This window comes from Anopheles merus, chromosome 2R, assembly GCF_017562075.2.
Source record: "Anopheles merus strain MAF chromosome 2R, AmerM5.1, whole genome shotgun sequence".
Classification (NCBI taxonomy): domain Eukaryota; kingdom Metazoa; phylum Arthropoda; class Insecta; order Diptera; family Culicidae; genus Anopheles; species Anopheles merus.
In genome coordinates this window covers 1,207,787-1,232,998 of record NC_054082.1, presented here as the reverse complement: position 1 = coordinate 1,232,998, position 25,212 = coordinate 1,207,787, and the positions used below count along the sequence as shown (strand labels likewise).

The window sequence follows — 25,212 nt, the reverse complement described above, 5'->3', positions numbered from 1 at the left end:
CTCCTTGGTCTCAGCCTTGAGATCTATGGACATCTCAGATGGAGCCTTGTCAGCTGGTCCACTTGCAGCAGAAGCAGGTCGGGACTCCTCCTTGGTCTCAGCCTTGAGATCGACGGACTTCTCAGACGGAGCCTTGTCAGCTGGTCCACTTGCAGCAGAAGCAGGTCGGGACTCCTCCTTGGTCTCAGCTTTGAAATCTACGGACTTCTCAGACGGAGCCTTGTCAGCAGGTCCACTTGCAGCAGAAGCAGGTCGGGACTCCTCCTTGTCATCAGCCTTGAGATCGACGGACTTCTCAGACGGAGCCTTGTCAGCTGGTCCACTTGCAGCAGAAGCAGGTCGGGACTCCTCCTTGGCATCAGCCTTGAGATCGACGGACTTCTCAGACGGAGCCTTGTCAGCTGGTCCACTTGCAGCAGAAGCAGGTCGGGACTCCTCCTTGTCAACAGCCTTGGTCTCAGCCTTGAGATCGACGGACATCTCAGACGGAGCCTTATCAGCTGGTCCACTTGCAGCAGAAGCAGGTCGGGACTCCTCCTTGGCATCAGCCTTGAGATCGACGGACTTCTCAGACGGAGCCTTGTCAGCTGGTCCACTTGCAGCAGAAGCAGGTCGGGACTCCTCCTTGGTCTCAGCTTTGAGATCGACGGACTTCTCAGACGGAGCCTTGTCAGCTGGTCCACTCGCAGCAGAAGCAGGTCGGGACTCCTCCTTGGTCTCAGCTTTGAGATCGACGGACTTCTCAGACGGAGCCTTGTCAGCTGGTCCACTCGCAGCAGAAGCAGGTCGGGACTCCTCTTTGGCATCAGCCTTGGTCTCAGATCGACGGACATCTCAGACGGAGCCTTATCAGCTGGTCCACTTGCAGCAGAAGCAGGTCGGGACTCCTCCTTGTCACAAGGCTTGAGATCGACGGACTTCTCAGACGGAGCCTTGTCAGCTGGTCCACTTGCAGCAGAAGCAGGTCGGGACTCCTCCTTGGTCTCAGCCTTAAGATCGACGGACTTCTCAGATGGAGCCTTGTCAGCTGGTCCACTTGCCGCAGAAGCAGGTCGGGACTCCTCCTTGGTCTCAGCCTTAAGCTCATCGGACTTATCAGATGGAGCCTTGTCAGCTGGTCCACTTGCAGCAGAAGCAGGTCGGGACTCCTCCTTGTCACCAGCCTTGAGATCGACAGACTTCTCAGACGGAGCCTTGTCAGTTGGTCCACTTGCAGCAGAAGCAGGTCGGGACTCCTCCTTGGTATCAGGTTTGAGATCGACGGACTTCTCAGACGGAGCCTTGTCAGCTGGTCCACTTGCAGCAGAAGCAGGTCGGGACTCCTCCTTGGTCTCAGCCTTGAGATCGACGGACTTCTCAGACGGAGCCTTGTCAGCTGGTCCACTTGCAGCAGAAGCAGGTCGGGACTCCTCCTTGGTCTCAGCCATCAGCTCATCGGACTTTTCAGACGGAGCCTTGTCAGCTGGTCCACTTGTAGCAGAAGCAGGTCGGGACTCCTCCTTGTCATCAGCTTTCAGCCCGACGGACATCTCAGACGGAGCCTTGTCAGCTGGTCCACTTGCAGCAGAAGCAGGTCGGGACTCCTCCTTGGTCTCAGCCTTGAGATCGACGGACTTCTCAGACGGAGCCTTGTCAGCTGGTCCACTTACAGCAGAAGCAGGGCGTGATACATCTTCGGCGCTAGCTGGTGATTCAGGACGAGAAAAGCTTGTTTCTTCCTGCAGTTCTTCGGCGAGATCCAATGATGCAGATTCTTTCAACTGTTGTCGCATTTGAATGGGTTGTTCTTGAAAATCTTTGGTTGTGCTATATGGCACTGTCGATTCCTGAAGGCTAGTGTCTCCCACACTTGCTGGAGATTCTGGACGCGAAAATTCACCCGATTCGACCTGTGCCTTAGCATCAACAGTCATATCGGATGCAGCAGCTGGCTCAATTGATGTGTCAGCAGTTCCGCCTACAACAATCTGATCCTTCTCTGATACCGTTTTCTGACTTGCAATGGATTCAGGACTAGAAAGCTCTTTCATTTTGCCGTCTGCTTCAACAAATACTTGATCGTGATCTTTTTCAGATTCCTTTAAAAAGTCTGCCACTGATTTTAGGTCGGTTGGGTCTTCTTTTAGATCACTGATGTGACTTGATATCGAATGTGCCCGAGACGAATCACGTTCATCGACGAAAGAGCTTTCATCCTTGGTATAATCTCGCTCGCTGAAAGTACTAATGGCGGACTCACGCCTTGTATCATCAATTTGACCGTATGTTTGATGATCGGCTAACGATTCCTTGTGGATATCGCTCACCATGTCAATAGTTTCTTCAGGCATCTTTGGTTTTGCCACCTCAACCTGAACTACTTTCTCAGGTAATTCGTGTTTGTCCTTCTCTTCGATTGATGTGGGAGATGTTTTTAAATCTGGCGACGATTTGCCTGACGATGCAGGGCTTCCCTTTTCATCTCCTGTTCGTTTCACGTCAGTAGCATCCTTTGTGGGCATATGCGACTCGGCGTCATCCTCTTCGTCTTCATTCTCCTCCTGCACTTTAATCTCAGGAGTAGTAGTGCCGGAACCCTGAATAGGTTCTGGCGTGGCTGACTTTGAGAATGTGATAGTTCCGTCGGCACAAATGACCGTCTCTTCGCCACCATCTTCGCTGCTGGCCGTAACGAGCATTCGTTGTACTGTGCCTACATCTTCCTCACGCGCAGCACCTTGGGAAAGCTTTCGCTCCAGCTCCTGAGGATCGAATCCAGGAATGATTTCCTCTAAGTCTTTATCGGACTTCAAGACTTCCGCTACATTGGCCACAATCTTGGCTACATCTTCCGGAGTACGCGCGCGTGGTGGCATCATGCCAATGACTGGGTCAAGCTTCTCCGAGGTTCCTTGTGGTGGAGAAACCCGATCTTCCTCTTCCTCCTCTTTGATTTCGCGCAGATTAGCATCATCAAAAGCACTATACTTGATGTCCTCGATCACAAATGAACCCATGCTTTTGTTAGCCTCTAGCTCTTCGAGCTCCTTGTCTTCGTCGATATCTTGCGGAATGTTGACCATGGATTTCAATTCCATATTTAGCTTATCTCCATCCGAGACCGGAGAATCGAGTGTCGTAATATGCGTTTCACGCAACTCTTGGGTATAGCTTCGCTCGTAAGGGCCTCCAAATCGATCGTATGCTTGTTCTTCCGACTCGTGGTGTGCTGCTGCGACCGATTCTAAACTGCGTTCCATTTGGAGACTGTCAATTTTTTCTGTGACTTGTTGCAATTTGACTTCAACTTCCTCGGTTTTATCTTTGATCTTGTGTTCCACTTTGTCTGCCATTTTCTCGATTCCACTTTTAATGCCCTCCGTGATGCTTCCGAAGAAAGAGCTGATGCCAGTTTTCGCTTTTTCTTGCACCTTTTCTACCTCTTTCGTAAGGTCTTGTTCGAGCTGTTGTTTGGTACTATCCAACTGGCTGATAACATCTTGTTTGAGATCTTTCGCTAACTTTTCCAGTTCGCTCGTTTCTGCTGCGATGTTGACCAGCGTTTCATCTACCTTTGTAGCAGCTTGCGAAACCTCTTGGACTACGGAATCCACTTTCGCGTCCATCTTAGAAGTGGTGGCTGTTAGTTCATCGTCGATCAGCTTGGTCTTAGATTGCAGATCATCGAGCACGGAGTCAGCTTTATCGGTAATACCTTTTACCACCTCTTGTGCAGTTTCTACAACCATTTGCTCCACTTCTTTGCCAGCGTCTTCAAGGATCTCTTTTACTTTTTGATCCGCATCCTTGACCTCTACTACGACGGTATCGATGATTTCCTCCTTCCGTTCGGCAACAGTTTTAACCATAGTATCCTTCATGGCTACTAGATCAGACACGGTGCTCTTCGCTTTGTCGTCGATTAGATGTTTCAACTCGTCCAGTTTTTCCTCGACCTTTGATGGTGTTTGCCAGATTTCATCCAACACCGACGATACGGTTTGTGGCGGTTCGGGAACCTTAGGTACTACTTTTTGTGCGACGATCAACTCTTCCTCCACTGGGACCTTGTTCGTTTCGTCTTCATCCGCATCATCCTTATCTTGATCGGTTGCTTCTGCTGGCAACTTGCTGTCAGGTTTAACCTGATGCTGTTGCTGCACCTTTACTGCACTATCGAGCTTATCGTCTACTGGGATTATTTGTGACTCCAAATCCCTCAAAATGGCATCGTCCATGAGCAGTGGTTTTGAAGCATCCTGTTGTTCTAGTTCCTGTGCGTCAGATTTTGGCGGCTTGTCCAGTAGGGTATCTCTTTGCATTTTCTCGACCATTTCCTTCACTTCAGTTGGTTTCTTTGACGTATCACATGGTTTATCACTTTCAACTGACTTATCCGCTACATGCCTTTCTTGATCAGTCTTCTCAGGTTGCTTAACTTCAGTCTCTATCGCCGCCAGTGTCGATGACACGATTGTCGTAGAGACTGCGACGATCGGTTCCTCCTCTGGCTTCTCTTTCGTATCACGGTCCTTATCCTCATCTTCTTTGCTATCCTTATCCTTATCCTCGCCGTAATCCTCCTCGAGATCGGCCTCCTCATGCACCGGCAGATCGGCAACCTCATCCGGTGTTTTTACCACATCGCGCATATGGGCCTGCTGTGCGCTGAACTGCATCTTAGCCGGTATCGGTCGTTCCAGCGGCTCATAAACTGTTTTCAATGGAGCTGCCGTAGTGGGCACTTCCTCCATTGCCACTACCGGTCCCATCGGTTGCTCGACTGGGATTGCTGCAGCAGACGCCACTGGTGGTATCGCGGAAGCCACTTCGATTTCCTTTGTTTCCTCCTTGACGTGCTTTTCTTCGATCACGAGATCTTCCTTGATTTCGTCAAGGGGTATGCGTTCGTCTTCGGGAAGTGTTGGAGCAGTCGTTGTCGCACCAGACTCGACGGTTGCCGAAACGCGCTCCTCGTGGTGGCTCTCGTGGTGAGGGGGATCGATATGGTCTTTTGGATGGCCGATCGGTAGTTCCTGTTCCTCGTCCCGTGTGTCACTGGTCTTTTTCGTGCTGCTCATTTTTTCATCCGGGCTAAAGGATGAGATCTCCTCTGTCTTCAGCCCGTCCATCGAGGTTTCCATCTTGGATTTGGCGATTTCCTTCGCTGATGCGATAATATCCTGCACTTCCTCCTCGAGCTCTTGTTTGTGCTTGGGCGAAAGCCTTTCCTTGTCGTCAGGTCGCTCCTCGGCCGGGGCACTGGCTTCGACATCTTCCTCCTCTTCCTGATGCGGTTGATCGTCATCCGGCTTTTCGCTTTCAGCTGCATCCTCCTCGGCAGCCGTATCAACAACAACAACCTTATCCACATCCACCTTTTCCTCTTTCTCTTCTTCCAAACTGTCGCGCTTCCGTTTTTCGGACTCTTGCGAATCGCGCTGATGTTTCTGAATTTCTTCCTCTTTGGTGGCACTGCTCTCCGGCTCATTGATCGAGTCCTCGGTGTACTGTTCTTCCTTTTCAATGATGAGATATTCCTCCTCTTCTTCCGGCTCGGTGGCACTGTCCTGCACTTCGCGATGCTCCTCGGTGAGTGCAAGCTCTCGGTGTTTGAGAGCTTTCTGTGCAGCCTGATCGCGGTTAAACACGGCTTCAATCTCACGCACCGCTTCCTGTTCTTCCTTCAGCTCGGCCAGTTGCTGCTGTTTCTTGATAGCTTCCAGCGTCTCGGTATCTCCAGGAGCGACATCTGGAATAGCAACTCCAATCGGTCGCTTGGGAACGGGCACACCGCCTTCGTCGGCGCTTGGCGTTGACACGAGACTTGAATCGGTGGTACCACTCTTGTCCAGCTTGGCCTTCCTGATGACTGCATCCTTCTCGGACTTGAGCACCTTCTTGGCCTTGACAGGACTACCACCAGCGTGCATTGCGCTGGAAGATGTCGAAACGGTGCCCTTCGGTCGTCGCGAGATGGGCTTACGCTCCGTTTGCTTTGCTGGAGCAGTTTCCTTCTTTTCCTGGTCTTTTCGAGCCTCACGCTTGGCAGCCATAGTTGGACGCTGTCTTGCCTCGAGGACCTTGCGGTTGTTTTCATCCTTCGCGCTTTTTGCTGGTGTAGCTTTCGGACTAGATTTGCCTGGTTTTGATCCTAAGGTTGGGCCCACTTTGGCTGCAGTTGACTTTCCGACGGCCTTTTTCACATCTTCGCCCTGTTCCGCTTTGGTGGCACTGCCATTGGTAAGCTTTGCTTCGATGGAACTCGTCTTTTTCGGTGTTGTTGGTGAGGATTTGTTTGCTTCTGTTTGTTTCCTGACTGCAGGCTTTCTATCGACCGACGGCTTGGACGTTTTGCTTGCTGTGTCCACCCTGGATCTGGCGGTCGATGAAGTAACGGTGCGTGACGTCGGAGGTTTCCTGGTCGGTTTTGTCGCCATGCCACCGGTGTCAGCTCCAGCTGGGGATGTATCGTCCTTCTTCTTTTCCTTCGCATCCAGCTCTGGTTTGGCAGCATCGACCTCCTCCTTCTTTTCGGGCGCGTCGATCGCTTCGTCGAGGCTCTTTTCACTGTCCACGGCCACGGGTTTTGATTTTTCGATGGATAGTGCATCCTCCTTGTCCGAGCTGACGTCTGAGATGGAGTCTTTCTTTTCATCCTGCTGGTCGAGCTTCTTGTTGTCAAGCTTCTTCTCGGCTGTGGCAATCGGTTTGCCGGAACGAATAGCTTTGGGTTTGCTTTCGATCCGGGCCGAAGCAACAGTCGTCGAGGCCGCTGTCCTGGACAGTTGTTTTTCCATTTTGATCTCGTCCGCAGAGCTGTCCATCCCATCGCTGGCCAGCTTGTTATCGGCGTGCATCATTCTCATTTTGTTGTCGATCAGTTTGTTGTCCTTGGGCTTGGACGGATGTAGGGGTTCCGCGATAATCCGATCAGTCGAGGCCGACTTCAGGCTCTTCTTCGTCACTAGCACTGGCGTTGAGAGGTTGGCCGTGATTGACTTGACCGGACACACTGGCTGTCGCATAAACTCGACATTCTTCATCTTCTCCAATCCCTCGAGGATCTTGTACTCAGGTGCCGACCCCGGGAAGAGAATGCGTGTAATATTGTCTTCCGGGTTGGCTGGTGTCCACACCAGCAGCGCGCAGATAGAGATCAGATTTTGCAACGGGAAGGCAAAGTCTTTTCCATCCTTCGCCTCTTTCGTAAACAGCCGCTGGTCGGCCGCGGCCCAGCGTGCCAGAAAGTCCTTCACCTCGCGCGAATCTCGGGCCGGACTGATAACGTACATATCGAGCGTTCCATGGCCCACCTTATGATACAGATTGATCGGCTCCGCATCACGGTAGCAGTTTTGTGCCTTCAAGTTTAACGATTTCAGATTCGTCACGATTTGGTGGCCCTCCTGCAGTATGTCCACCAGCAGCGGGTCACGATCCTTATCACCGTCCGGACTCGGCAGCCCCTTGCGCTCAGGAATGTTACCGAAGAAATGTCCTATCTGTGGGTAGACGTGCGCCTCGCTCTTGCGCTCCACCACGGACGAGATGCCCTTGATGTTGGTATTGTTGATGCGCGTCATCAGCACCGCATCCAGACGATCTAGGTGGCGCACAAAATCCCAGAAGCAGGATTTGCGGCTGAACCCTCCATCAACTGTGGGGATGAGAAAAAAATCATCTCATTAATTATACATTCACGCCATCTCCTCACACTCATTCGATTACCTAACATGTTGAAGCCATTAATGCCAAACAGTGCTGCATCTCCCTGGCCTCCTGGGAAGACGTACAGCGTCGGGTGGCTGAAACGGATGTTTCCAACAACGTCAGAGCTTTCCAGCAGCTCCGAAATTTCCGTCGGTATGATCATCGACGACAGATAAGCTGTAAAACACGGCATTTGACAGTGAGTAAGGAAAACAGGAGAAAAAAAATCTTCGCCGCTGTAACTTACCGACAAAAGTGTTCAACCTTTCACTGCCCGAGTCCAGTACGTCGACCGGATTCAAACGCAGTCGACAGAGCCGTGAGAAGGACTTTTCCTGAATCATGTGCCACTGTCCTACGGGCGCACAATGAATGTCCATCGTGATCGTTTCAGGATAGGCACGGAGCACGCGTTGCACCTCGTGCTCCTGGAATGCTTCCATGAAATCCATCACTGAAAAAGTTCCATCCTAAACAAAGAGCAAATGAAAAGGGGTTTGTTCATTAGGTCGTCCGGCTTGCGTGCCTTTGACAAAACCATTGCCTTAATTCCAATTGTTAATTCCGAAAAAGTTATTCGAACAAACAGAATTCATAATTTAATTTTTCTTCTGCGTATTGCGTCTTTGTTGGTAAATCATATGAAAAAAAAACCAAACTCGCTTTCGTCAGCTTCATCGAAGATTTAAAAAAGGAAAATAATCCCTTCATAATGAGTAACGATTGCATAAATTATACGTATTTGAGAAAAAGTATACGGGAAAGCTACGAAAAAACTTGTTTTTGTAATCGCAATAAAAGCAAGGTTGAGAGAAGAACGCAATTATGTTTTCCGACGAAGCAAAATCAATTTATCACTAGCTCCTTACCTGTAATATCCACGACCCGTTTCCTGAGAAGGTGTAGCCGGTATGGATGATGTGGCGGTGCCGGGTGAAGCTACTCAGCAGATTCCGAATGCACTGGATGAAGGTGTTGACTTGTGGATGAATCAATATTTCAGTAACCAGATTTTCGCTGGCATACTGAATCAATCGTTCACCTGTGAATCGATAATTTAAAAGTTAGAAACAACATTTTTCTTTCCACCAACAAAAACAGATAAAACGCTTTTAGTATGTGTGGGATTGGAAATGGAAAGCCCTCGGAACGTTTTGCTTCGAAATGGCTCTTTGTTTTTGTGTCAGCTTGAACGCTCCGTTCCATCAATCTTGTCAACGTCACGGCTGTCAATACTCATACATTAACACTCACTCCCATACATAAAACCCGATAAAACTCTTTGACATAATATAGAAAAGCATGACACTCAGTGGCTCCGAGCAGAATAAACGAGGAAAACTGTACTTCAAGATGTTTATCAGGAATCTATGATGCTGCGGGTCGACAGCATGTATTGAGAGTATCCTTCTTCTCGATAACCTCCCACAAGCTGTGGCAGATTACGAAACCGAACGAACAAGTTGTTGCCATTTGGGAGTGGAAGCTTATCCGAAGCGCACATAATATTCTCACAATTTCCATGTATTCCCAATGGTAACTGTTTGCTATAGTTGTATTTGCGACATTAATTCTCAACTTCGGGTGTTGTCCAGCCCAATGCCGCCGTACCGAAACGAGCACACATTAAATGAAATGTTGCGAAGCGAAGCACTAAACTCTATCCCATATTGAATAAGTTCTACATGGCTGTAATGTCTCGCAAAACAGTGTTTCAACCGCAAGTACATCATCGAAAGGAGAGTTATGAAATTTATAACAGTGCTCCCAGTCGGCCTACGGTCGTACGCGCCTTGGATGGAACGTGCGATCTCGTGCTGATGCGAAACCCGGCACATGGTAGCGCATGCCTCGAGGGATGCGAAAAGTGCTGGTACCCAAGTGTTACTCTTCATGTGGCTGCCGCATTCATCACGTTGGGCCCTCCTGCTCGTCGGCAGTCGTTTCGGTTACATGCTGCTGTGATCCTGGCGAACACTTGTGCTGAGAATGAGGCACGGAACAAGGGCAGTGTGAGAGTGTGTGTTGTGTGAGTAGCGCGAAGGTCAAAGTGAAGTGTAACAGATTTTATGTATGTGTGCTTTTCATTACCCTTGCCGCGTGCACCCTTCGCGCGGTGGTGTGCTTCGGTCGACACGAAAAAGCCACTTCACTCCCGGTGTCCCGGTCCATTGTTGGAAATTTGCATATTCATGTATTTTTAACCACTTTAGCCGAAACCCATTTTGTGCACACACCGTACAATCACTGCACAGCAGCAGATCGTTGCGCTTTTTGTTATGGCGTAACAATCAACTATATTCGCAAATCCTCCACCGTTCACAAAAACGGCCCAAAACCGATGGAATTGAAGTGTTTTTCGGATCATTCGCTTTTCTTCGCATTGCCCCGGTTTTCGCAAGCAGTGCAAAAAAAAAGGTTGGATTGTGCAAAATGTGTGCCTTGGTTATCATTGCTCATGTTGATGGATAGTGGAATTAAAAAAAAGTTTTAATTTACTCAACATTATCAATTCCATTAGCATTGGACGGTTACTTGGAATTAAAAGTAATTAATGATTTGAGGTTTTAAACACTTCATGTCTGTAACCGTTCGTGCAAAAATCGACATAATCTGTGATATTGACAGGGAATTTAAATTGATAGATTAGCGCTGTTTGGTAGTAAATGAATGAATTAGCAGTCTATTTTCAGTCTCACCGACTGTAGTACGGCTCATATGCGGCCGTTACACAATCGCCCCTAGCTACGTGCGAAAAATTAGACCAACGGTCAACAGCAGCAAAGCACCGGTCAACATTCGCACACTGCTCGCGTTACATAGATTGTCGTTGCACACTTTACATACGTCCACTTTGCCGTCCGCCTCCACTTCCGCCGTTAGCAAGGCGCAGAACTCTGTCTCGGTCATTTTGGGAATGCACGATTTCATAAAGACCTGCCCTCCCGGACCGGATCCACTGCCCTTTCCGCACGCGAAGTTGCCATTTCTAGACGTTGGCGTGGTGAACGGGAACGGCAGATCGGGCGGCGGTGAGTCACAGTCAACTTTCTGGGCTTTGGTGGAGCAGTCGTCAAAGCTCACCGCACTTAGACACACGTAGCACTGGAGAGATTGTGCTGCAAGTGGAAAAGGTTAGCAGTGTGCGTTATGCAACAGCAGGCGATGTGCTGCAGTGCACAGGCCTTATCCGGAGTCTCTTACCCTGTTGGATGCACAGTATTACCAGCGCAATGATGGCTCGTAGCTGCAGGTTTTTCATTTCTAAAAGTTGTAGCAAATCTAGCACCGCGAAAACGGCCGACGCAGCTATTTATATCGATGCTTATCAATTGTAAGTCAACAAAAGATACCGTAGCGCTGAGTATCTTATTAACTTGTAGCGGTGACTGCATCGGGTGGGAAGGATTATATCAAGTGTGAAGACCCCACGGCTTGAAGTGCGATTAGCAGAAAACGATCACTTTTGTGCAGTTCATCGATGGCATGAATAAGAATCGAAAAAATATTGATTTGTAAAATTGGTTTCAGGTGCTGTAAAAGAGTATTATGGAAAGCCTTGATAGAGTCATAACTTTTCCTACACTGAACATTGTGGCAAGTTAAACCTGGGCTGTTTATCTGATTTTCATATCGTTCACATCATGATGGTATGTTTTGTTAAAAAAGGGTCAGAACGTGCCTTGAAGCAATGTGGTTAGGCACGTTCTGGTTGCTTGTCGGAGATGCAATGTATTTCTTTTTTTGGTGAAAGATTAACCCCAAGAGACTGCCGAATAAAGCCGTTGGTGGATTCGGTAACCTTACACCTGAATAAAGTGCATGTTGAATCCAAATATTGTCTCATGAGCGAGTGAACGGAAAGTATGACAAAAGAGTTATTAAAAAAGGTGATTGAATGTAAAATTGAGTACTGTTTTTCCATTTAAATTTATTCTGTGTTACCAAACCGCTTCTTCACACGTTTTTCAGTCGCACCAAACTATGTTGAAAGTAGACTACTTAAAGTAATGATATGTTTACCGCATGGTACAATTAGTTGACTAGTATCGACATTGCCACGTATGCTCCCAACAGCACTGGTAGGAGGGCAGCTTTCACATCCTGTGGGGCACTTGAAGGTGTCGTTGTATCGGTACTTCCGGTAGTGGTTATTGGCCCAGATGCAACTGTGGTGGTGGTGGTTGTTTGTCCAGGTGCCACAGTGGTGGTAGTGGCCGGTGCCACAGTGGTGGTAGTGGCCGGTGCTACGGTGGTGGTGGTCGGTGCCACCGTGGTGGTAGTCGGTGCTACCGTGCTGGTGGTAGGGTCTATTTGACCACTGGTGACTGCGAGCAGGACACAAACAGTCACTAGTCCCACAACAACTTTCAACATGTTTGTATGTTTTATGTTTGCTGCTTTTCTACGCAAGCTGCTGCGTTCTGTGACTGCAATCGGGAATGTTCTGTAGGTCACTATTGGTCGCGGTAAGCACCTGCAGAGGTATTTATATGCATCTAGCTGGAACGCCATCGGATCGATAAGTAAATCGTTTTGAGACCAATAAACCACTTCAATCGGTTAGTCACTTGACAGTTCAGCCGATGTGCTGTGGCTAACATATTACGCGAATTCCTCGATATGGTGGTATCAGCCAATACAGGCCAGTACAACTAATCAATACTTTTGCCCATTCAAACTGTAGCATAGTGGTGTGAAGGTGTTTTTGCTTATCTCATCCTTACAAGACGATCATACAACCATTGTTAGAAGCAAAAAACCCAAAACCATCTTATTTCTCATGACTTGTTGTGGATTGATTCAGGTATTAGTTTATTGGGAACCATTCTTAAGAGCTAAAGAATATACTCTCCTGACCAGTGTAGCACATTCTAAAGCTTGTGATGCTTGTGATGCGTTTTAAACTGGATGAATTGACTTTAGAGATACCCAACGACTTCTATCACACTTTTCGCTTAGTCCTCTTCGGTAAGATAAACGATTTATGAACAGATAACTCTGTTTAGTTGTGTGATCCTAATGGGCTTTTTCAATCTGCTGCAATGCTCCAACTTTTCCTTCACGCTAGTCCTGCGGGAAAACTAATTCAACATCGTGCATCCCTGCCCCGTAGCGATTCCGTACGATTGCCAATCAAGTACGATTCCGGTGGCTGAGTAAACTTTTTCCTTCCATTTCAATCAATATCGGTGGTGGTAAAAGTTTTCTCGCTATACTTTTCTATTGCGCAAGAATGCTATCCACGGCGTAGTGCGGTGGAGGCAGAAGCAGAAAGAATGTAGAAAAAACACAGCCGCTCATTTTCGGTTCCATCGCATAGCTCAATTCGTGCAAAGGTAGCTAGCAGGAGTGCACAAACGCCAGATCTTCGAGGTCCCTGCGGAGCGCAATGCAGGAAACAGGAAATTGCGCCTCCACCATGCGTCTCCATCGAAGTTCCATTTGCGTTAGATTCTTTTCTCGTGTTTTTTGTTGGATGTAGGGTAAAGTCACCGCATCCTAGCGCAGGGCTCGTCAACGATTTCTCTACTGCCGGTGTACGTTAGTTTCACCCGTTTCGTGTCATCGGTAGCGTACACGTACACGGCAGAGGTACGATAATTTATCGCCCGAGGTCTAAAGGTGCCTTTATCTGCCTTGAAGACGCTCGCATGTGTGGGCGCGCGCGTGTGTGGGTTTGCATGGCATGGTACCGGAACCTCCCTTATCCTGCCGACATTGATAAACGACAAGCCCAACGATAGGGAGATACCGAATCAATTCATTTGCCCCGGCTTACCCACCATCTAGCGATCGCTTGTGGCGACAATGCCGGGAAGAAATTATTCCACAACGACAAAATTCTGTACTCGGTTTCGTGCGAACGAGCTTTTTGGTGCGTGCGATACTTTGTAGGAGAGGGCTAAGCAGCACATAAATTAGTTTCGTTACGAAGGAAATCGATGGGAGGGATAGGTTTCCTATTTCAGATTAATGGAATTACTGTCGCCGGCGTCTGCGTGCGTGCAGCGGCACATCGTGTTTGGTTGGCTTGGGGCGTCGTTTTTAGGTTGAACCGAGGCCCCGGAATGGAATTATAATCTACCCCAGCTGATCAATTCAATTCCATCCATCAGTTTTCAAATCAATCAATTAGGACTGGATTGTTCCTTTGCTTTCACAAGGAACATATGCAAAACGGCTCCATTCCATAAAGTAGGTACATTCCAGAAATAGCTGATATGCCTTTTATTTTTGCAGTTTTAAGCAAACATGAGTCGTACGAGAGAATAATTCTCATGATTGTAAGTCCTTCAGCGAAAAAAAGCAATTGTTTACGCATTAGTTAATACAATACATAGAAACGGCTTTTGTCCTTGTGTCAACCATTCTCTGTGCGTTCTTTTTATCGGCTCCAACCCACATACAAGTGTGTTCAACTTGGCAATCAAATAGAAATGACGCATGGTCCCTGGTTGCCGTCGGGTCGTTCCTATGCTATACAAAGGTTGGTGGTAATGTGTTCTTTCCCCATAGAGCATTTTGTTTTCGACCCTTTTCGACAAGCAATGCATGCTAGAGGGAAGAAATAAAAAAGCACACAATCTCCACCCGATGAAAACGAGACCTCACCGACTCGTCGGCCCGCATGCTTTTCCTTTTCCACTGTGCGCTCGTGTGAGGGCAGAAACAAAAGGCACAGGTACCATTTAGTCGCAGAAAGTTGTGGTGCCTTGCCTTCGTTAACATGTATGCATGGTAGGTATGCTTCGGGGGGTCTAATTCAATGCAAAAATATTACCTGGTACTAGCGAGCTCTTTACCATACATCACTGGGGTGCAATTTTGCAGCACCAAAGATTCTGAGAAAAGCGCAGTTCTTTTGTAGGAAAAATGACACAAAGATAACATGCTCTTGCACATAAATTCAGTGCGTCCTATCGCAGCGAACTTATCTTGGTACCGCAGTTCGTACGATTTGTAAACAGCAGCCCCAATTTCCAATCAACAAAACACAAACAAAACGAGTTCGTTCGTTTCCACCAAAAACAAGCAATTGTCAATTCGGAATGCATAAAACCCGTTCGAAAGCAATCCAAGTTGTAATCTAGAATTGTCATGCTCATGCATGGACGCGACCAATCACATTCCGCGCTGTGGACAATCGAAGCGTTGTGGGTCGGGGGATGAATTCCGATCGATCGATTCTTCCACCGCGTCGCCGAGCAACGGACTCGAAGCTGTCAATTTCGTATCGTTTTTCATAGCCCGGTGCCAGTGTGCGAGGACGGACTAAATTGCATTTCTTCTGAATCTCGACGAGCACCATCGACTCGCCCTGCCAGACCGCACCCTCCCTGAAATCGGCACAAAAAAGGCAAAAGTTGAGCAGAGGAGCGTGGTGATGATCCGGGTGGGCGCAATGGTGTTGCACCATTTGCTGACGCTTTACAATGCACCTGCACGATTTACGCTCTATTTTTAGTGCACATGTCATCGATTTTTAACTAACGCTGATTTCTTACCGCAGCAGCAGTCAGGGTTGGCTTTGTGGCCCGAGAGTGGAAGCTGCGGAAAGTGGATTAGCCAGGATTACCAGGCTAAATCGCATGTTACGTAGCAACAAAAAATGGTTTAATCCCTCGGCTGCAACTGAATAGTAACTTATTTGATATTGTGTTGGTACTCGTTTTCAATTATAATATAGAATGAAGTTCGTCAATGATGACCATCACGCAACATAGAACACAATCACTATGTTGATTCGCTTTAACTATGGATGACTTTTGTATCATTAGAACAATATGTGCGTTTTACGATCACAATCAAGCACTCAGCAAACAGCGATAGCTAACGAAGTGGTACGAAGGTTTTGTGCGCCATTTCGTGTCTAAAAAGTATCCAATTCGACCCTTTTAAGGTCGTATTCCGTGTTTCCTTCTCGAAGATAATAAAAAAAATCCCTCAACAACTTGCAAGGTAGCGCAAAATTTGATTCGACCCTACAAAATGAACAGGAGATAAACTTATCTCATTCTGGACGTGCCGGCTCAAGAGAGCCCTTCATAAAAAATGTACAAACCGGCAAGCTATGGTGCTTGACCTTCCTGTGCGTCTTAAAAGGTCAACCGAGAAAAATCCAACATCTTCTGTGAAATCTTCTGCAAAACAGCAGCAAAGTCTTGAGCGATGGCGGTTTTTTGTTTCTAGACCGAAGCATAAGCACAAGCAAGTGTTGATAGACCGCAGCTATGTGATAACACCGTTTATCTGTACGTATTCGCAACCCTTAGGAGATTGTGTTTGATGGAAAAATATGGTTTTCTTTGAAGGATAAGAAGCACGGGTTGTGGTGGATCATGGAAGCTACTGGAGGCTAAGCTTAAGTTTCGTTAGCAACGTGATAAAGTAATTTGTTGTGTACTTTAATGTGAAAGAGATGTTTCTTTGATTTTGTACTTGATGGAGTATGCATGTTAAACAATAGTTGTTTTCACAGTCTTATGTTTGAAGAACACTGTTCATATAACACTTGATTGGTGTTGTTAACGGAGGCAATGAAAATTAATATCTTGCAGAAAGTTTTCCACCGTGAAGAACTCTTACCCGCTGTTGCGAGAAGAATTCTTTATCAAACGCGCTCATTTCTCATTACCATAAATGGCCCTACCAGGCTTTCTCGAAATCTGTTGAGCCGTGTGTTGTGTAGCTATAGCTTTTCCTCGTAAAAATGTGCTCGGCTACTGGGCCGCCCTTGAAACGCAGCTGTTGTTGCTGTGGCATTGCAGGTAATGAATTATATTGCCTTCGACAGAACCTTTTAATTTACATTTGACCTTGCCGAGCTTTCCCCTACCGTTGGCGAAAGCACCGGTAGGCCCGCTTAAAAGCAGCTCCCGTGGAGTTGAATGTTCAATGCGGTTATTTTAAAAATAGCCCGATGTTAAAGGAAGGACACAGTAACGGTCGGATTAAAAGATTAAAGTTGATATGTTGCGAAGAAGCGTTTTACGTAGTGGGATATGCTCGTTTATGGGCGATCTACACTTACCATGCTTGCCTTCCTCTCCCTCCAATGCCTGCAACGTGATTGTATGCAGCTCGTCCTCCAAGTCGACATGGCAATCGACGACATCCCATGACAGGAAGCCTATGTACGGGAGAAAAAAGGGAAAAGTAGAGAATTAATAATTTAGTTAAGAATCTGTTGTTTTTAAAGTGATGTATGTGCGATTCTGAAAATAGTAAGAAACCCTCCCAGTGTTGTCAAAAGGTAATGAATTTTTGCTTTTTCATATAAATGTTTCTTCTCTTGGTGCGATGTTTTGAAAACGTCGCCCATTCAAAACTCATTCACAACTTTTCTATTTGGCTTTTGAGTGTTACTCCAAAATATTTTGGTGCTGGTTGGAGCTATGTGTTTGTGCAACGGCCACACAATGTTGCTGCTTTGCCAAAGCTTCACACGATCGCGAATCCATATTTGATCGGGGTGGCCATCGTCTGCCAGCAAACGGCACGGTGCAGAAAAAATGTTTACAAAGTTTGCTTGCATAAGCAGATTGTTGCGGCTACCGGCACCCGCGACCGTCGCCCAGAAGCCATTTTATCTCGCCAAGGGCACGTAGTGTTTGAGCTCTTTCTTCTGTTGGAAAATAAGCTTGACGGCATCCCGAATTGTGTAGCGTGCCGCTGGTCAGTCGTGCATCGCAGTTTTCCCCGGCAAGTGTAAGATGGCGTTCGTTAGTGGTACATTTTTGTGGAAAGTTTCGCTAACACTGGCCACCTTGGCAGCTGTGTTGGATTTGCAAACGAATGGTTTGTAGTGCTTTGTGTGTGTGTGTGTGGATCGTTTCGATAGCGTTTCGTTTTGTGGTAATTGCAAGATTTCATCTCGATTTGTAGGCGCCAGTGCACTAAGGTGTCATCATTGCGGCTGGGACACGTGCGGATCGCACGAGGAGCTGGTCGAGTGCAACCTGGAGCGTGTCAACCAAGTGCACGGCAATCTGCAGCGGCTGGTGAATTTGACGCAGTTCTCCGAGCTGCCCAACCTCGGCGAGTTTGCGTGTTTTGAGCTGCGGCTTACGAACGCGCACGGAAACCGATCCGGAACGGTCAAAAGCTGCACCGTACAGTCCGCTGGAATGTGCGAGCTAACCGACTGGAAGTCGGTTAAGGTGGTCGGCTGCAGCACGTGTAATGATCGAGACTTTTGCAACGGGTTCAACACACTGCTGCCGGCAAAGGTGGACAAAGGCGCCGGGTTCTCCTTTTCCATGTACAAACCGTCGTCAGCGGCGTTCGTACCGCAGCCACGCGTGTGGTGTACCGCAGTAACGGTGTTTCTTGTAGCTTTGTTTTGCCGACTTCCGTCGACGTCATTGTAGTTTATAGCATGCGTATTTTGGGTCGATCGATTCTTACGAATAAATCAGTGTTTATTAGTTTTAATTCTTCGTTGCAGCTTTCTTCGCATAATCTAAGGTTCGTTAGGCGCCAGTCCAATAGGCTTGGTTATTAAATGACAAATACTTCCAATACACCGTCGATGTGCTGTGCGGTGCTTTAAAGTACCGTTCCTATCCATCCAACTGCCACTCACCGTGACTGTAATCAATGACATTAATTATTCTGTCCATCACGAATAAACGTCATTTCACCTGAGTTCAGCGCAGATCTTGGCGCTGCTTCTTGTTATTGCAGATTGGTTTTGGTTGGCTTCAATTTTCGCAAGTAATCTCATTTCGTGTAGCATAATTAATGAGAGTGGCTAGAGAATGATGTTACCTTGGAGAGGCTTGGTTCGTTTTCCGGCCCCGGGAATCAAGCTCAAATTGTTTGTTCCCTGTAACCGGTTTCATTTTGTCACGTAGCATCAACCCGCGGCGTAAGCTACTGGTGCTACGTGTTTGGAAATGGTGCTCTCAACAACACCCTGAGTAATTAATTAGTGTTTTTTTATTGTTGGATTAAGTTTTCTTTTAATATTCTGCTCCAAAAACCTGCGAACATCAAGGTTAGGTTCGTCTTTTGGCAAATGAGCCATTTGATATTGAAATTGTGTCATCGCGCCTGACACGTAAAACGAACGCTTTTTTGAGAGCGGGGGAAATTGAGAGAGAGAAAGATAGATAGCTGGCAAAGAGAAAGAGAGGCATTGTTTTGCTCGTATAGATACTCAAATCACGCTAATCGGACGTGTCATTATCGTTCTACAGCCACGACCCCTTCTAGCACTTTCTATTCTTATGGTCGCTCTGGGAGACAGTGGTGCGTTTTGGAGCGATAATCCGATTCCATCCACCCGTGGCCACTAGTGGGCAGGGGAAAGCGCTAAACCCCAGCGCTTCCCCACCCAACTCGAAGGTCATACGAATGACATCACTTGCATGACGTAAAGCCATACCATGATAGATGTAAGAACGTACACAGCCGTGCGATGAATTCCCCATGTCTTTTGCGCGAGGTGATTCGCCCATGCGACGCTTTGTTTCTCTGTTTGTGCAGTAAGAAATAAGAAAACGAACACTTGAGACGTGATCGAACGAGCATTTAATGGCTCTTGTGAATGACATGTCGAAGCTGAGAAGGTGAAGAATCGGCTGCACTGAACACGATTATTCGTGGAAGGAGATTGCACTAGCAAGTGAAGTATTTTGCCGATAAGCTCGAAGTAGCTCTAACCACAGCGGTGATTTACCCGCAGAAGACGGGGGTTTGTAGTGCGAGTGAAGCATTACTGCACTGATAAAACTGAGTAAAAAATATACGCATTGAGCCTTGGTTGCTCAGTAATTACGGCACATGTTCAGTTGCAATGTGGCTGTCGTTAGCTTTCTTGATGGGTGCAAATAATTTTCTAAGCCAATCATGTTCCTCCCAAAAGCTCATATTACAATCATGCTCGTCCGTTCGTATGTCGTTAGCGTTTTGGGGAATGTTCCAGGTTTTCAGGATTTTACCATCACGCTCATCGCACCCTGACCACACTCAATTGCCTTTTATGTCCCCGTCGGAGAGATAATGCAGCCAATCGCTACTGCTGCTATGCTGTGTGACGTTCCATCCCACGTTCAAGCTGCTGTTTCCTGTTCTCGGCGTCTTGTCCGTCACTCTAACAGCTCGCTCAAAGGTCTTCGTCCGCTTGATGGTTAAAATGATGGCCATACCGTACGTTATCATGATTAGCATTCCACCTTGCTCGGAGCGGGTATTTTCTGCTCCATTTTATAGCATAACACATCGGCTCGGTGCAGTGACGCTGCAACCGTTTATCATCGTAGCTGCCTTTTGCAGTCGGGCATGGCCCGGCGATAAGCGTCCGCACCGAAACGACCGTTGGACGAAGCTTCGAGGGACGCTCACAGCGCTCCTGGAATCCTTGCATCCGTCGTACGTGGAGTGTGTTTCGCTTTGCCGGCATCATATCCGGAAATTAATCATGGCGTATGTCACAACCATCGTCTGACCAGCACTGTGGGTGTAGTTTTTTTTGCATCGTTCGTCAGGATACGGCAGGAGGCTCTTTTCTTTGCTTTGGGGTAGCCGCGTGAGAGTGTGGAGTTATATTTAATTCTAGTAAATGCACGACATGCGACGTTTATTGAGTGTTTCTTGGGAGCCCTTAATCATACCAGCAAGAAAAGGGAGAAGGCGAATCGGCTACAAAACTGTCCCCAAGTGCTGGAAATAAATTTTAAAATGCCGCACAACGGGGTACCGTACCCTGTTTGCACACCCACTGTTAAATTGGTGTGTCTGTGTGCGTAAACAAGAAACCTTAAAATAATTAAAAATGACTCATTCATTCCTAAGCTACCCCAGTTTATTCTGAAATAAGGTTGAGGGCAAAATTTGGGGTCGCACCAAAACAGGGAACGCTGTACGGTTCTTTCCTGTCCCGCCAAGGACTCCGGTTGGGTTTCCGGTCACGCAATCATTGATTTATGGATGATTTATGCCTGTTTGAAGGGGGTGAAGGATTGAATACAGCGCGGTTTTTGACAATTAACAAAGTTCTTGCTTATTTTCATGCGATAGGAGGGAGGGTTTGCTCTGCCTTTACGTAAGCGGAAAACTGTTGTGTGGGCGTATTGCAGCATCGGTGCTTGGTGGCAGTACGCCTGATGTAAATTTAATTGTTTCGAACCACTGCGATGCACTGTGGTTGTTTGGTAAATAGGAAAATAATAACCTTTCACGCAGCAAAATGGATGTGTGTGCATCATTTGGAACGCAGCATGTGTTTTTCAAATGAAAGTAATTCAATATGGCTTCTGTATCATGAAAACTGCAAACAAGTTTTGGGGCTATCGTTTATGTATCGTTGTTTATGAGCATTTCTGTAGGACAACATGTATGGATTCAGCTTAAGCCGAAGTTAATTGCTTCCACGATATTTCAATTATAGCTGCAAGCACCTTGCACGCTTATCGTTCATTCAACGGGTGAATCATAACTGTGCGCAAACAATTATGAAGTCCTACAAGAAGCAGCAGAACCGTCTTCAAAAGGTCCACCAAAGACGCCGGTCGATCGTCTGGGAAATCAGTCAACTGTGAAAGAGGATAAATTTCAACCCCAAACCGTTCCTTTCATCAGTACCAGCGATTGCACAATCAGCCACCCGCTGATCCGTGGGACTAAAAAAAGGGTTCGCCAGTTGTGAGGCGAACCAATTGAAAACCCACGACCATAAACGTGCGGCCTCCTGCAGGATACCCCCTTACGGTGCCACCCACCGGGACTGCGCGCAAACAAGCTGATGGTTGATATAACGGCAGCACAAGGTTCTAAATCCTGCCTCAAGTGGAAACGCATGCTGCCAACACTACGCACTGTGGCGCTGGTGGTAGTGTGTTCCGTTCGCCTTTCCGTAGCGGGAAATTCGAGATTCCTTCGTGCGTATGCTATAACCTCTGGAACAGCCAAGCGCGTATGATGAAGCCGCTGAGCCGAGCCAATGAAAGCTCATTATTCTTCCCGTTAATTAGATTAGCAATAAGAAGCACGAATGCGAAACCTCTTCCTCTTGGTCCCTGCCGCTTATCGCCTATCTGCCACTGCGCGTACTGTGCCCCGTACCTTCCCCCAGAACAGAAACAGCCCGAGGAAGGGCTTATTTCATTTACCTCAGGATTACGAGTTTTTGCCTTTCAACTCAACCACAAATCGACCCGTGGGCTGGCGTGTTTACGGAACGTATTTTTCATTTCCAGACATTATGGCGCACACGGGCGGCTGTATCGAATGGCTAAGCGGTAGGAAATATGAATTCTTTGGGTGTTGTTCGATAGGAAAAAGGGCCCTCATGTGCCTTGGAATCTGTTCCACCGCGAGGAGAATGCTTTTGTTGGGACGGACAAATATTTTCGGCAATGGTGAATGCCTCCATTTTCGGCCATTTGGTGGGCCCTTTTGTGTACGATTATATATTTTCTTAAAAATGTCAAAAGAGAATGTAGCTGCCAGCTTCCAGCAATCTTTTCCCTGGTACGGATCGTAACACCCAGCACCAATCAGGTAATCAATATCCCATCTAGGGAGGGAACACATAACAAATAAAAGGATCGAAACGAATCCGCCAGACTCAATTACGTAAAGCGGCTGCGTAACGCTCCAGACGGTGGTGCTTCTGCCATCCATCAAATTTTCCCCATTTCGTATCGTTTGACGAAATATAGGACGCACACATTCACACACACGCACAAAAAGCTCCACCGACTGGCACCGATTGCCGCAAAACCGAAAATCGCCTATGGCGTCGAATTCAATAACGAATGTCAAGCCCCCCCGACACATAATCTCTGCATGTGTCGGCTTCGACCTTTCCGAAGTCAAGAGGGCATTTGCAATGAGACGGAGAGCGAAAAGCTTGCCAATTCGATATCGGCTTTCTTGGGCAGGGTTATTGAACTGCTACTAGCAGCCTAGAATTGGTTACATCTCCTTGCAGCTTGGTTTTCGTTGGCGGAATAATTGCGAACGATGACCGGCAGGTCTGCCGTAACGTCGTCAGCTGACCAACAGCTGTTGAGATTGTGCATGTTAAGGGCAATTTAAAATCAATTCGATAGAGGATTTGAATCTGTTCTCAAACACAAAACTGCATTCTAATATTTTTACTTGTTTACATGCCTTTGAAAAAGTAATTCGTTATTTTCATTCATTCCCACTTGAGACATTGTGTGAAAAAGCCCGCAGAAATGGAATAAGTTTCTCGCAAGTCACTAATAAAAAAATCGATCACCGTCAGAGGTTGCGTGTGGCGTTGGGTCGAAAAACACGTACACATCTCCAAGGGAGAAGGGTCGTCTTTTCCTCTTTTCCTCCGCGACCGTACAGCCAACGTAGCAGAGTGATACTGTAGTTTTATCAATAGTTTAGTCGAAATTTATGAACTTTAATGCAATTCCCCATCCTTCTATTTTCGTTTCCCGACACCCTCTCCCTCCAACTCCCCCTCTCGCTCAGTCACAAGTGACAAAAAGTGCTCCGACAGGCGTCTTGAAAAGGGGGAAAATACACAGAGAGTGTCGAGTAGTGAACCCGACAGGCTAGTGGCGTGACGCAAATCGTAACGCGCGCGCCTCGTCGTAGCACTTTCGCCCTTCGCTACGGTCACATTGTTTCCTTCTGGGTGTGTGTGTGTGTGTGTGTTTGTTTTGATTTAACTCCAAACGTACCCCATCAATGTCACGGGCGCAAGGAAAGCGCTACCGTCGGACTGTGTGTACAGGGCTGGATAGGGTTGGGTTTTTAAAACGTTGCGTAATATATGCGCAGGTCACATCCAGCGTTGCCACTATTGCGTTGGTGCCTGCCGTCGTTGAGTTGCCAACGAATTTGTTTTAAAGTGATTTTGAATTCTCTGGGAAAAAGTTGAGCGTGATTGTTACCCTCTGCCCTCCACTGGAATAAGATCATTAAATGTCATCATTGCATCAATGTTAAGTTTGGTTATTTCAATCAGCAGAATGGTCGGGTTCGCCACCCATTACGGTGTGTGGTTTGATGCGGGCCGCAGATTCGCCGTTCGAGATTAGAACCTTTGCGATGTTAAAACCCGACACAAGCACACCCTGCTCGGCGTCGGCGGTTGGTGTGGTTTTGTGCGTGACGGTAGGTTGTGCAGATTCTAATTAGAATTTTACCGCAATATCATCGGTACCGAAAGATGGAGCGCTCCGAGAACGGTCTGTGTTGTGCCTTCGTCAATAACCCGGCATCTAGAGCGAACACTGCGTAGCGTGCTGGTAGAATCATGGGACTTTTTGGAAAGCTGGTTCAACGTTTTTGCTCTCGTTGCCTGGTTGCGGAATACGGCGAAGGATAATGGGAAAAATAAAATATAAGCTCAGTGTGCCAAAAGAGTGATGAAATTCGTCAGCAGCCGCCAGGCAGCAGTCAGATAGACCCGAGGCGCAACCACATTCTGTTGGAACTCCGTAAACAACCGCTGATGACATAATTTATCCCGCATAGCGAACAGCACAAGGCACAGTTCTCCGGGGAATGGCAAATGCAAATTTGAGCCACCCGCAATATGTCTCTATAAGAAACTGATTCCACGGCCTTTTCTGAATTGATGTGATTTGTTTCGTAGATTTATTTTTAACACTCAAAAAAAAAACAAAATCATTCCACGAAGAGACATTGGAATGGAAGATTTCGGAACTCATCAATTATGATCTTCTACCGGCACATCGTGCCTTTCCATCGTATTGGAAAACAATTACCCCACCTGTTTGGCATTCCGCTCTGACCTCGAGACAAAGGCGGCAAAGGCTGAAGTTGGTCCAAAATACAAGCTTACAAGCGAAAATAACCCGAGTTACATGTTTCCTTGGGCACTTTCGGATAACATGTCTTCTTGAGTTCCAAACAACCGTCCATGACGCAGACAACGTGACAGGCCGAAACCCCACCCGAAACATGAAACGGTGCTCAGTGGTTCCTCGTTGCCCTAGCACTCGAATTGGGTTGAAGAAGGAAAGCACCACCACCATCACCGCCCTGATGTTTTTCTTCCACTTTTGGACAACCAAATAACATCGAACCCAAAGGAAATCGATATCCAATGTCTAGATGGCCCTTTTTCGGCGACCCCTTTTTGCAAGGGCCTTTTCGTTGCGTTCCAGCTTTTTTAGGGTGAGTTTTGTTTTTGGGGCTATTTTTTTTTTGTTTTGCACCCGACATTGCACCCTTCCGCCGGAACAACCTGCAAGGATGTTTATTATTTATGTCTGCTGGAGCACGGTCGCACAGACGGTTATGTCTGCCTGCCGGGGTTTGAGGGACCAACGTTCGCTATGCAGTGAATCTGCAAAATATTGCTAGCTCAGAGGATTGTGGGCTAGAAAATGGCTTCGTTACAGATCGCGAAACGATGGTGAAACATTTCCGAGGAATGGATTTGCACCAAATTCCAATTTAAAATGTCGGAATAGTTTCGATTCATTGGAAGGAATGTTTCCCACTGGAGGGTGATCGCGTTCAGCGAAAAGGATGTTACTGAACAATACAAACAAATTG

At 47.3% G+C, this 25,212-nt stretch overlaps 3 protein-coding genes across 5 annotated transcripts in view; all 3 read right to left on the bottom strand.

Moving 5' to 3' along the window:
• LOC121588490 (microtubule-associated protein futsch) overlaps positions 1 to 25,212 on the bottom strand; it is a 37,461-nt gene that overhangs the window by 3,870 nt on the left and 8,379 nt on the right. Inside the window, exons 2-8 of one of the 3 annotated variants that reach the window (XM_041906492.1) lie at positions 16,727 to 16,825; positions 8,562 to 8,734; positions 7,940 to 8,162; positions 7,711 to 7,869; positions 846 to 7,639; positions 538 to 753; positions 46 to 438 (exon numbers count right to left, since the gene is read on the bottom strand). In XM_041906492.1, the coding sequence (XP_041762426.1) occupies positions 46 to 438; positions 538 to 753; positions 846 to 7,639; positions 7,711 to 7,869; positions 7,940 to 8,162; positions 8,562 to 8,734; positions 16,727 to 16,825 (8,057 nt within the window). Of the gene's footprint in view, positions 1 to 45; positions 819 to 845; positions 7,640 to 7,710; positions 7,870 to 7,939; positions 8,163 to 8,561; positions 8,735 to 16,726; positions 16,826 to 25,212 lie in introns of all 3 variants that reach the window. The other 2 variants (XM_041906491.1, XM_041906493.1) reach the window with 2 other exon arrangements.
• Positions 10,354 to 11,498, bottom strand: LOC121588493. Its single transcript, XM_041906496.1, has 2 exons — positions 10,897 to 11,498; positions 10,354 to 10,811 (listed from the first exon to the last, which is right to left on the bottom strand). The coding sequence occupies exons 1-2, from the start codon at positions 10,952 to 10,954 to the stop codon at positions 10,438 to 10,440; spliced, it is 432 nt and encodes a 143-aa protein (XP_041762430.1). The 5' UTR covers positions 10,955 to 11,498; the 3' UTR covers positions 10,354 to 10,437.
• Positions 11,604 to 12,148, bottom strand: LOC121588494 (integumentary mucin C.1-like). Its single transcript, XM_041906497.1, has one exon. It carries the CDS (start codon positions 12,067 to 12,069, stop codon positions 11,728 to 11,730), a length of 342 nt encoding a protein of 113 aa, XP_041762431.1. The 5' UTR covers positions 12,070 to 12,148; the 3' UTR covers positions 11,604 to 11,727.

Coding starts and splice junctions, on each gene's coding strand:
- LOC121588493 (XM_041906496.1), bottom strand. CDS start 10,954: ATGAAAAACCTGCAGCTACGAGCCATCATTGCGCTGGTAATACTGTGC. Junction 10,812..10,896: donor AATACTGTGCATCCAACAGG/GTAAGAGACTCC, acceptor TTCCACTTGCAG/CACAATCTCTCCAGTGCTAC.
- LOC121588494 (XM_041906497.1), bottom strand. CDS start 12,069: ATGTTGAAAGTTGTTGTGGGACTAGTGACTGTTTGTGTCCTGCTCGCA.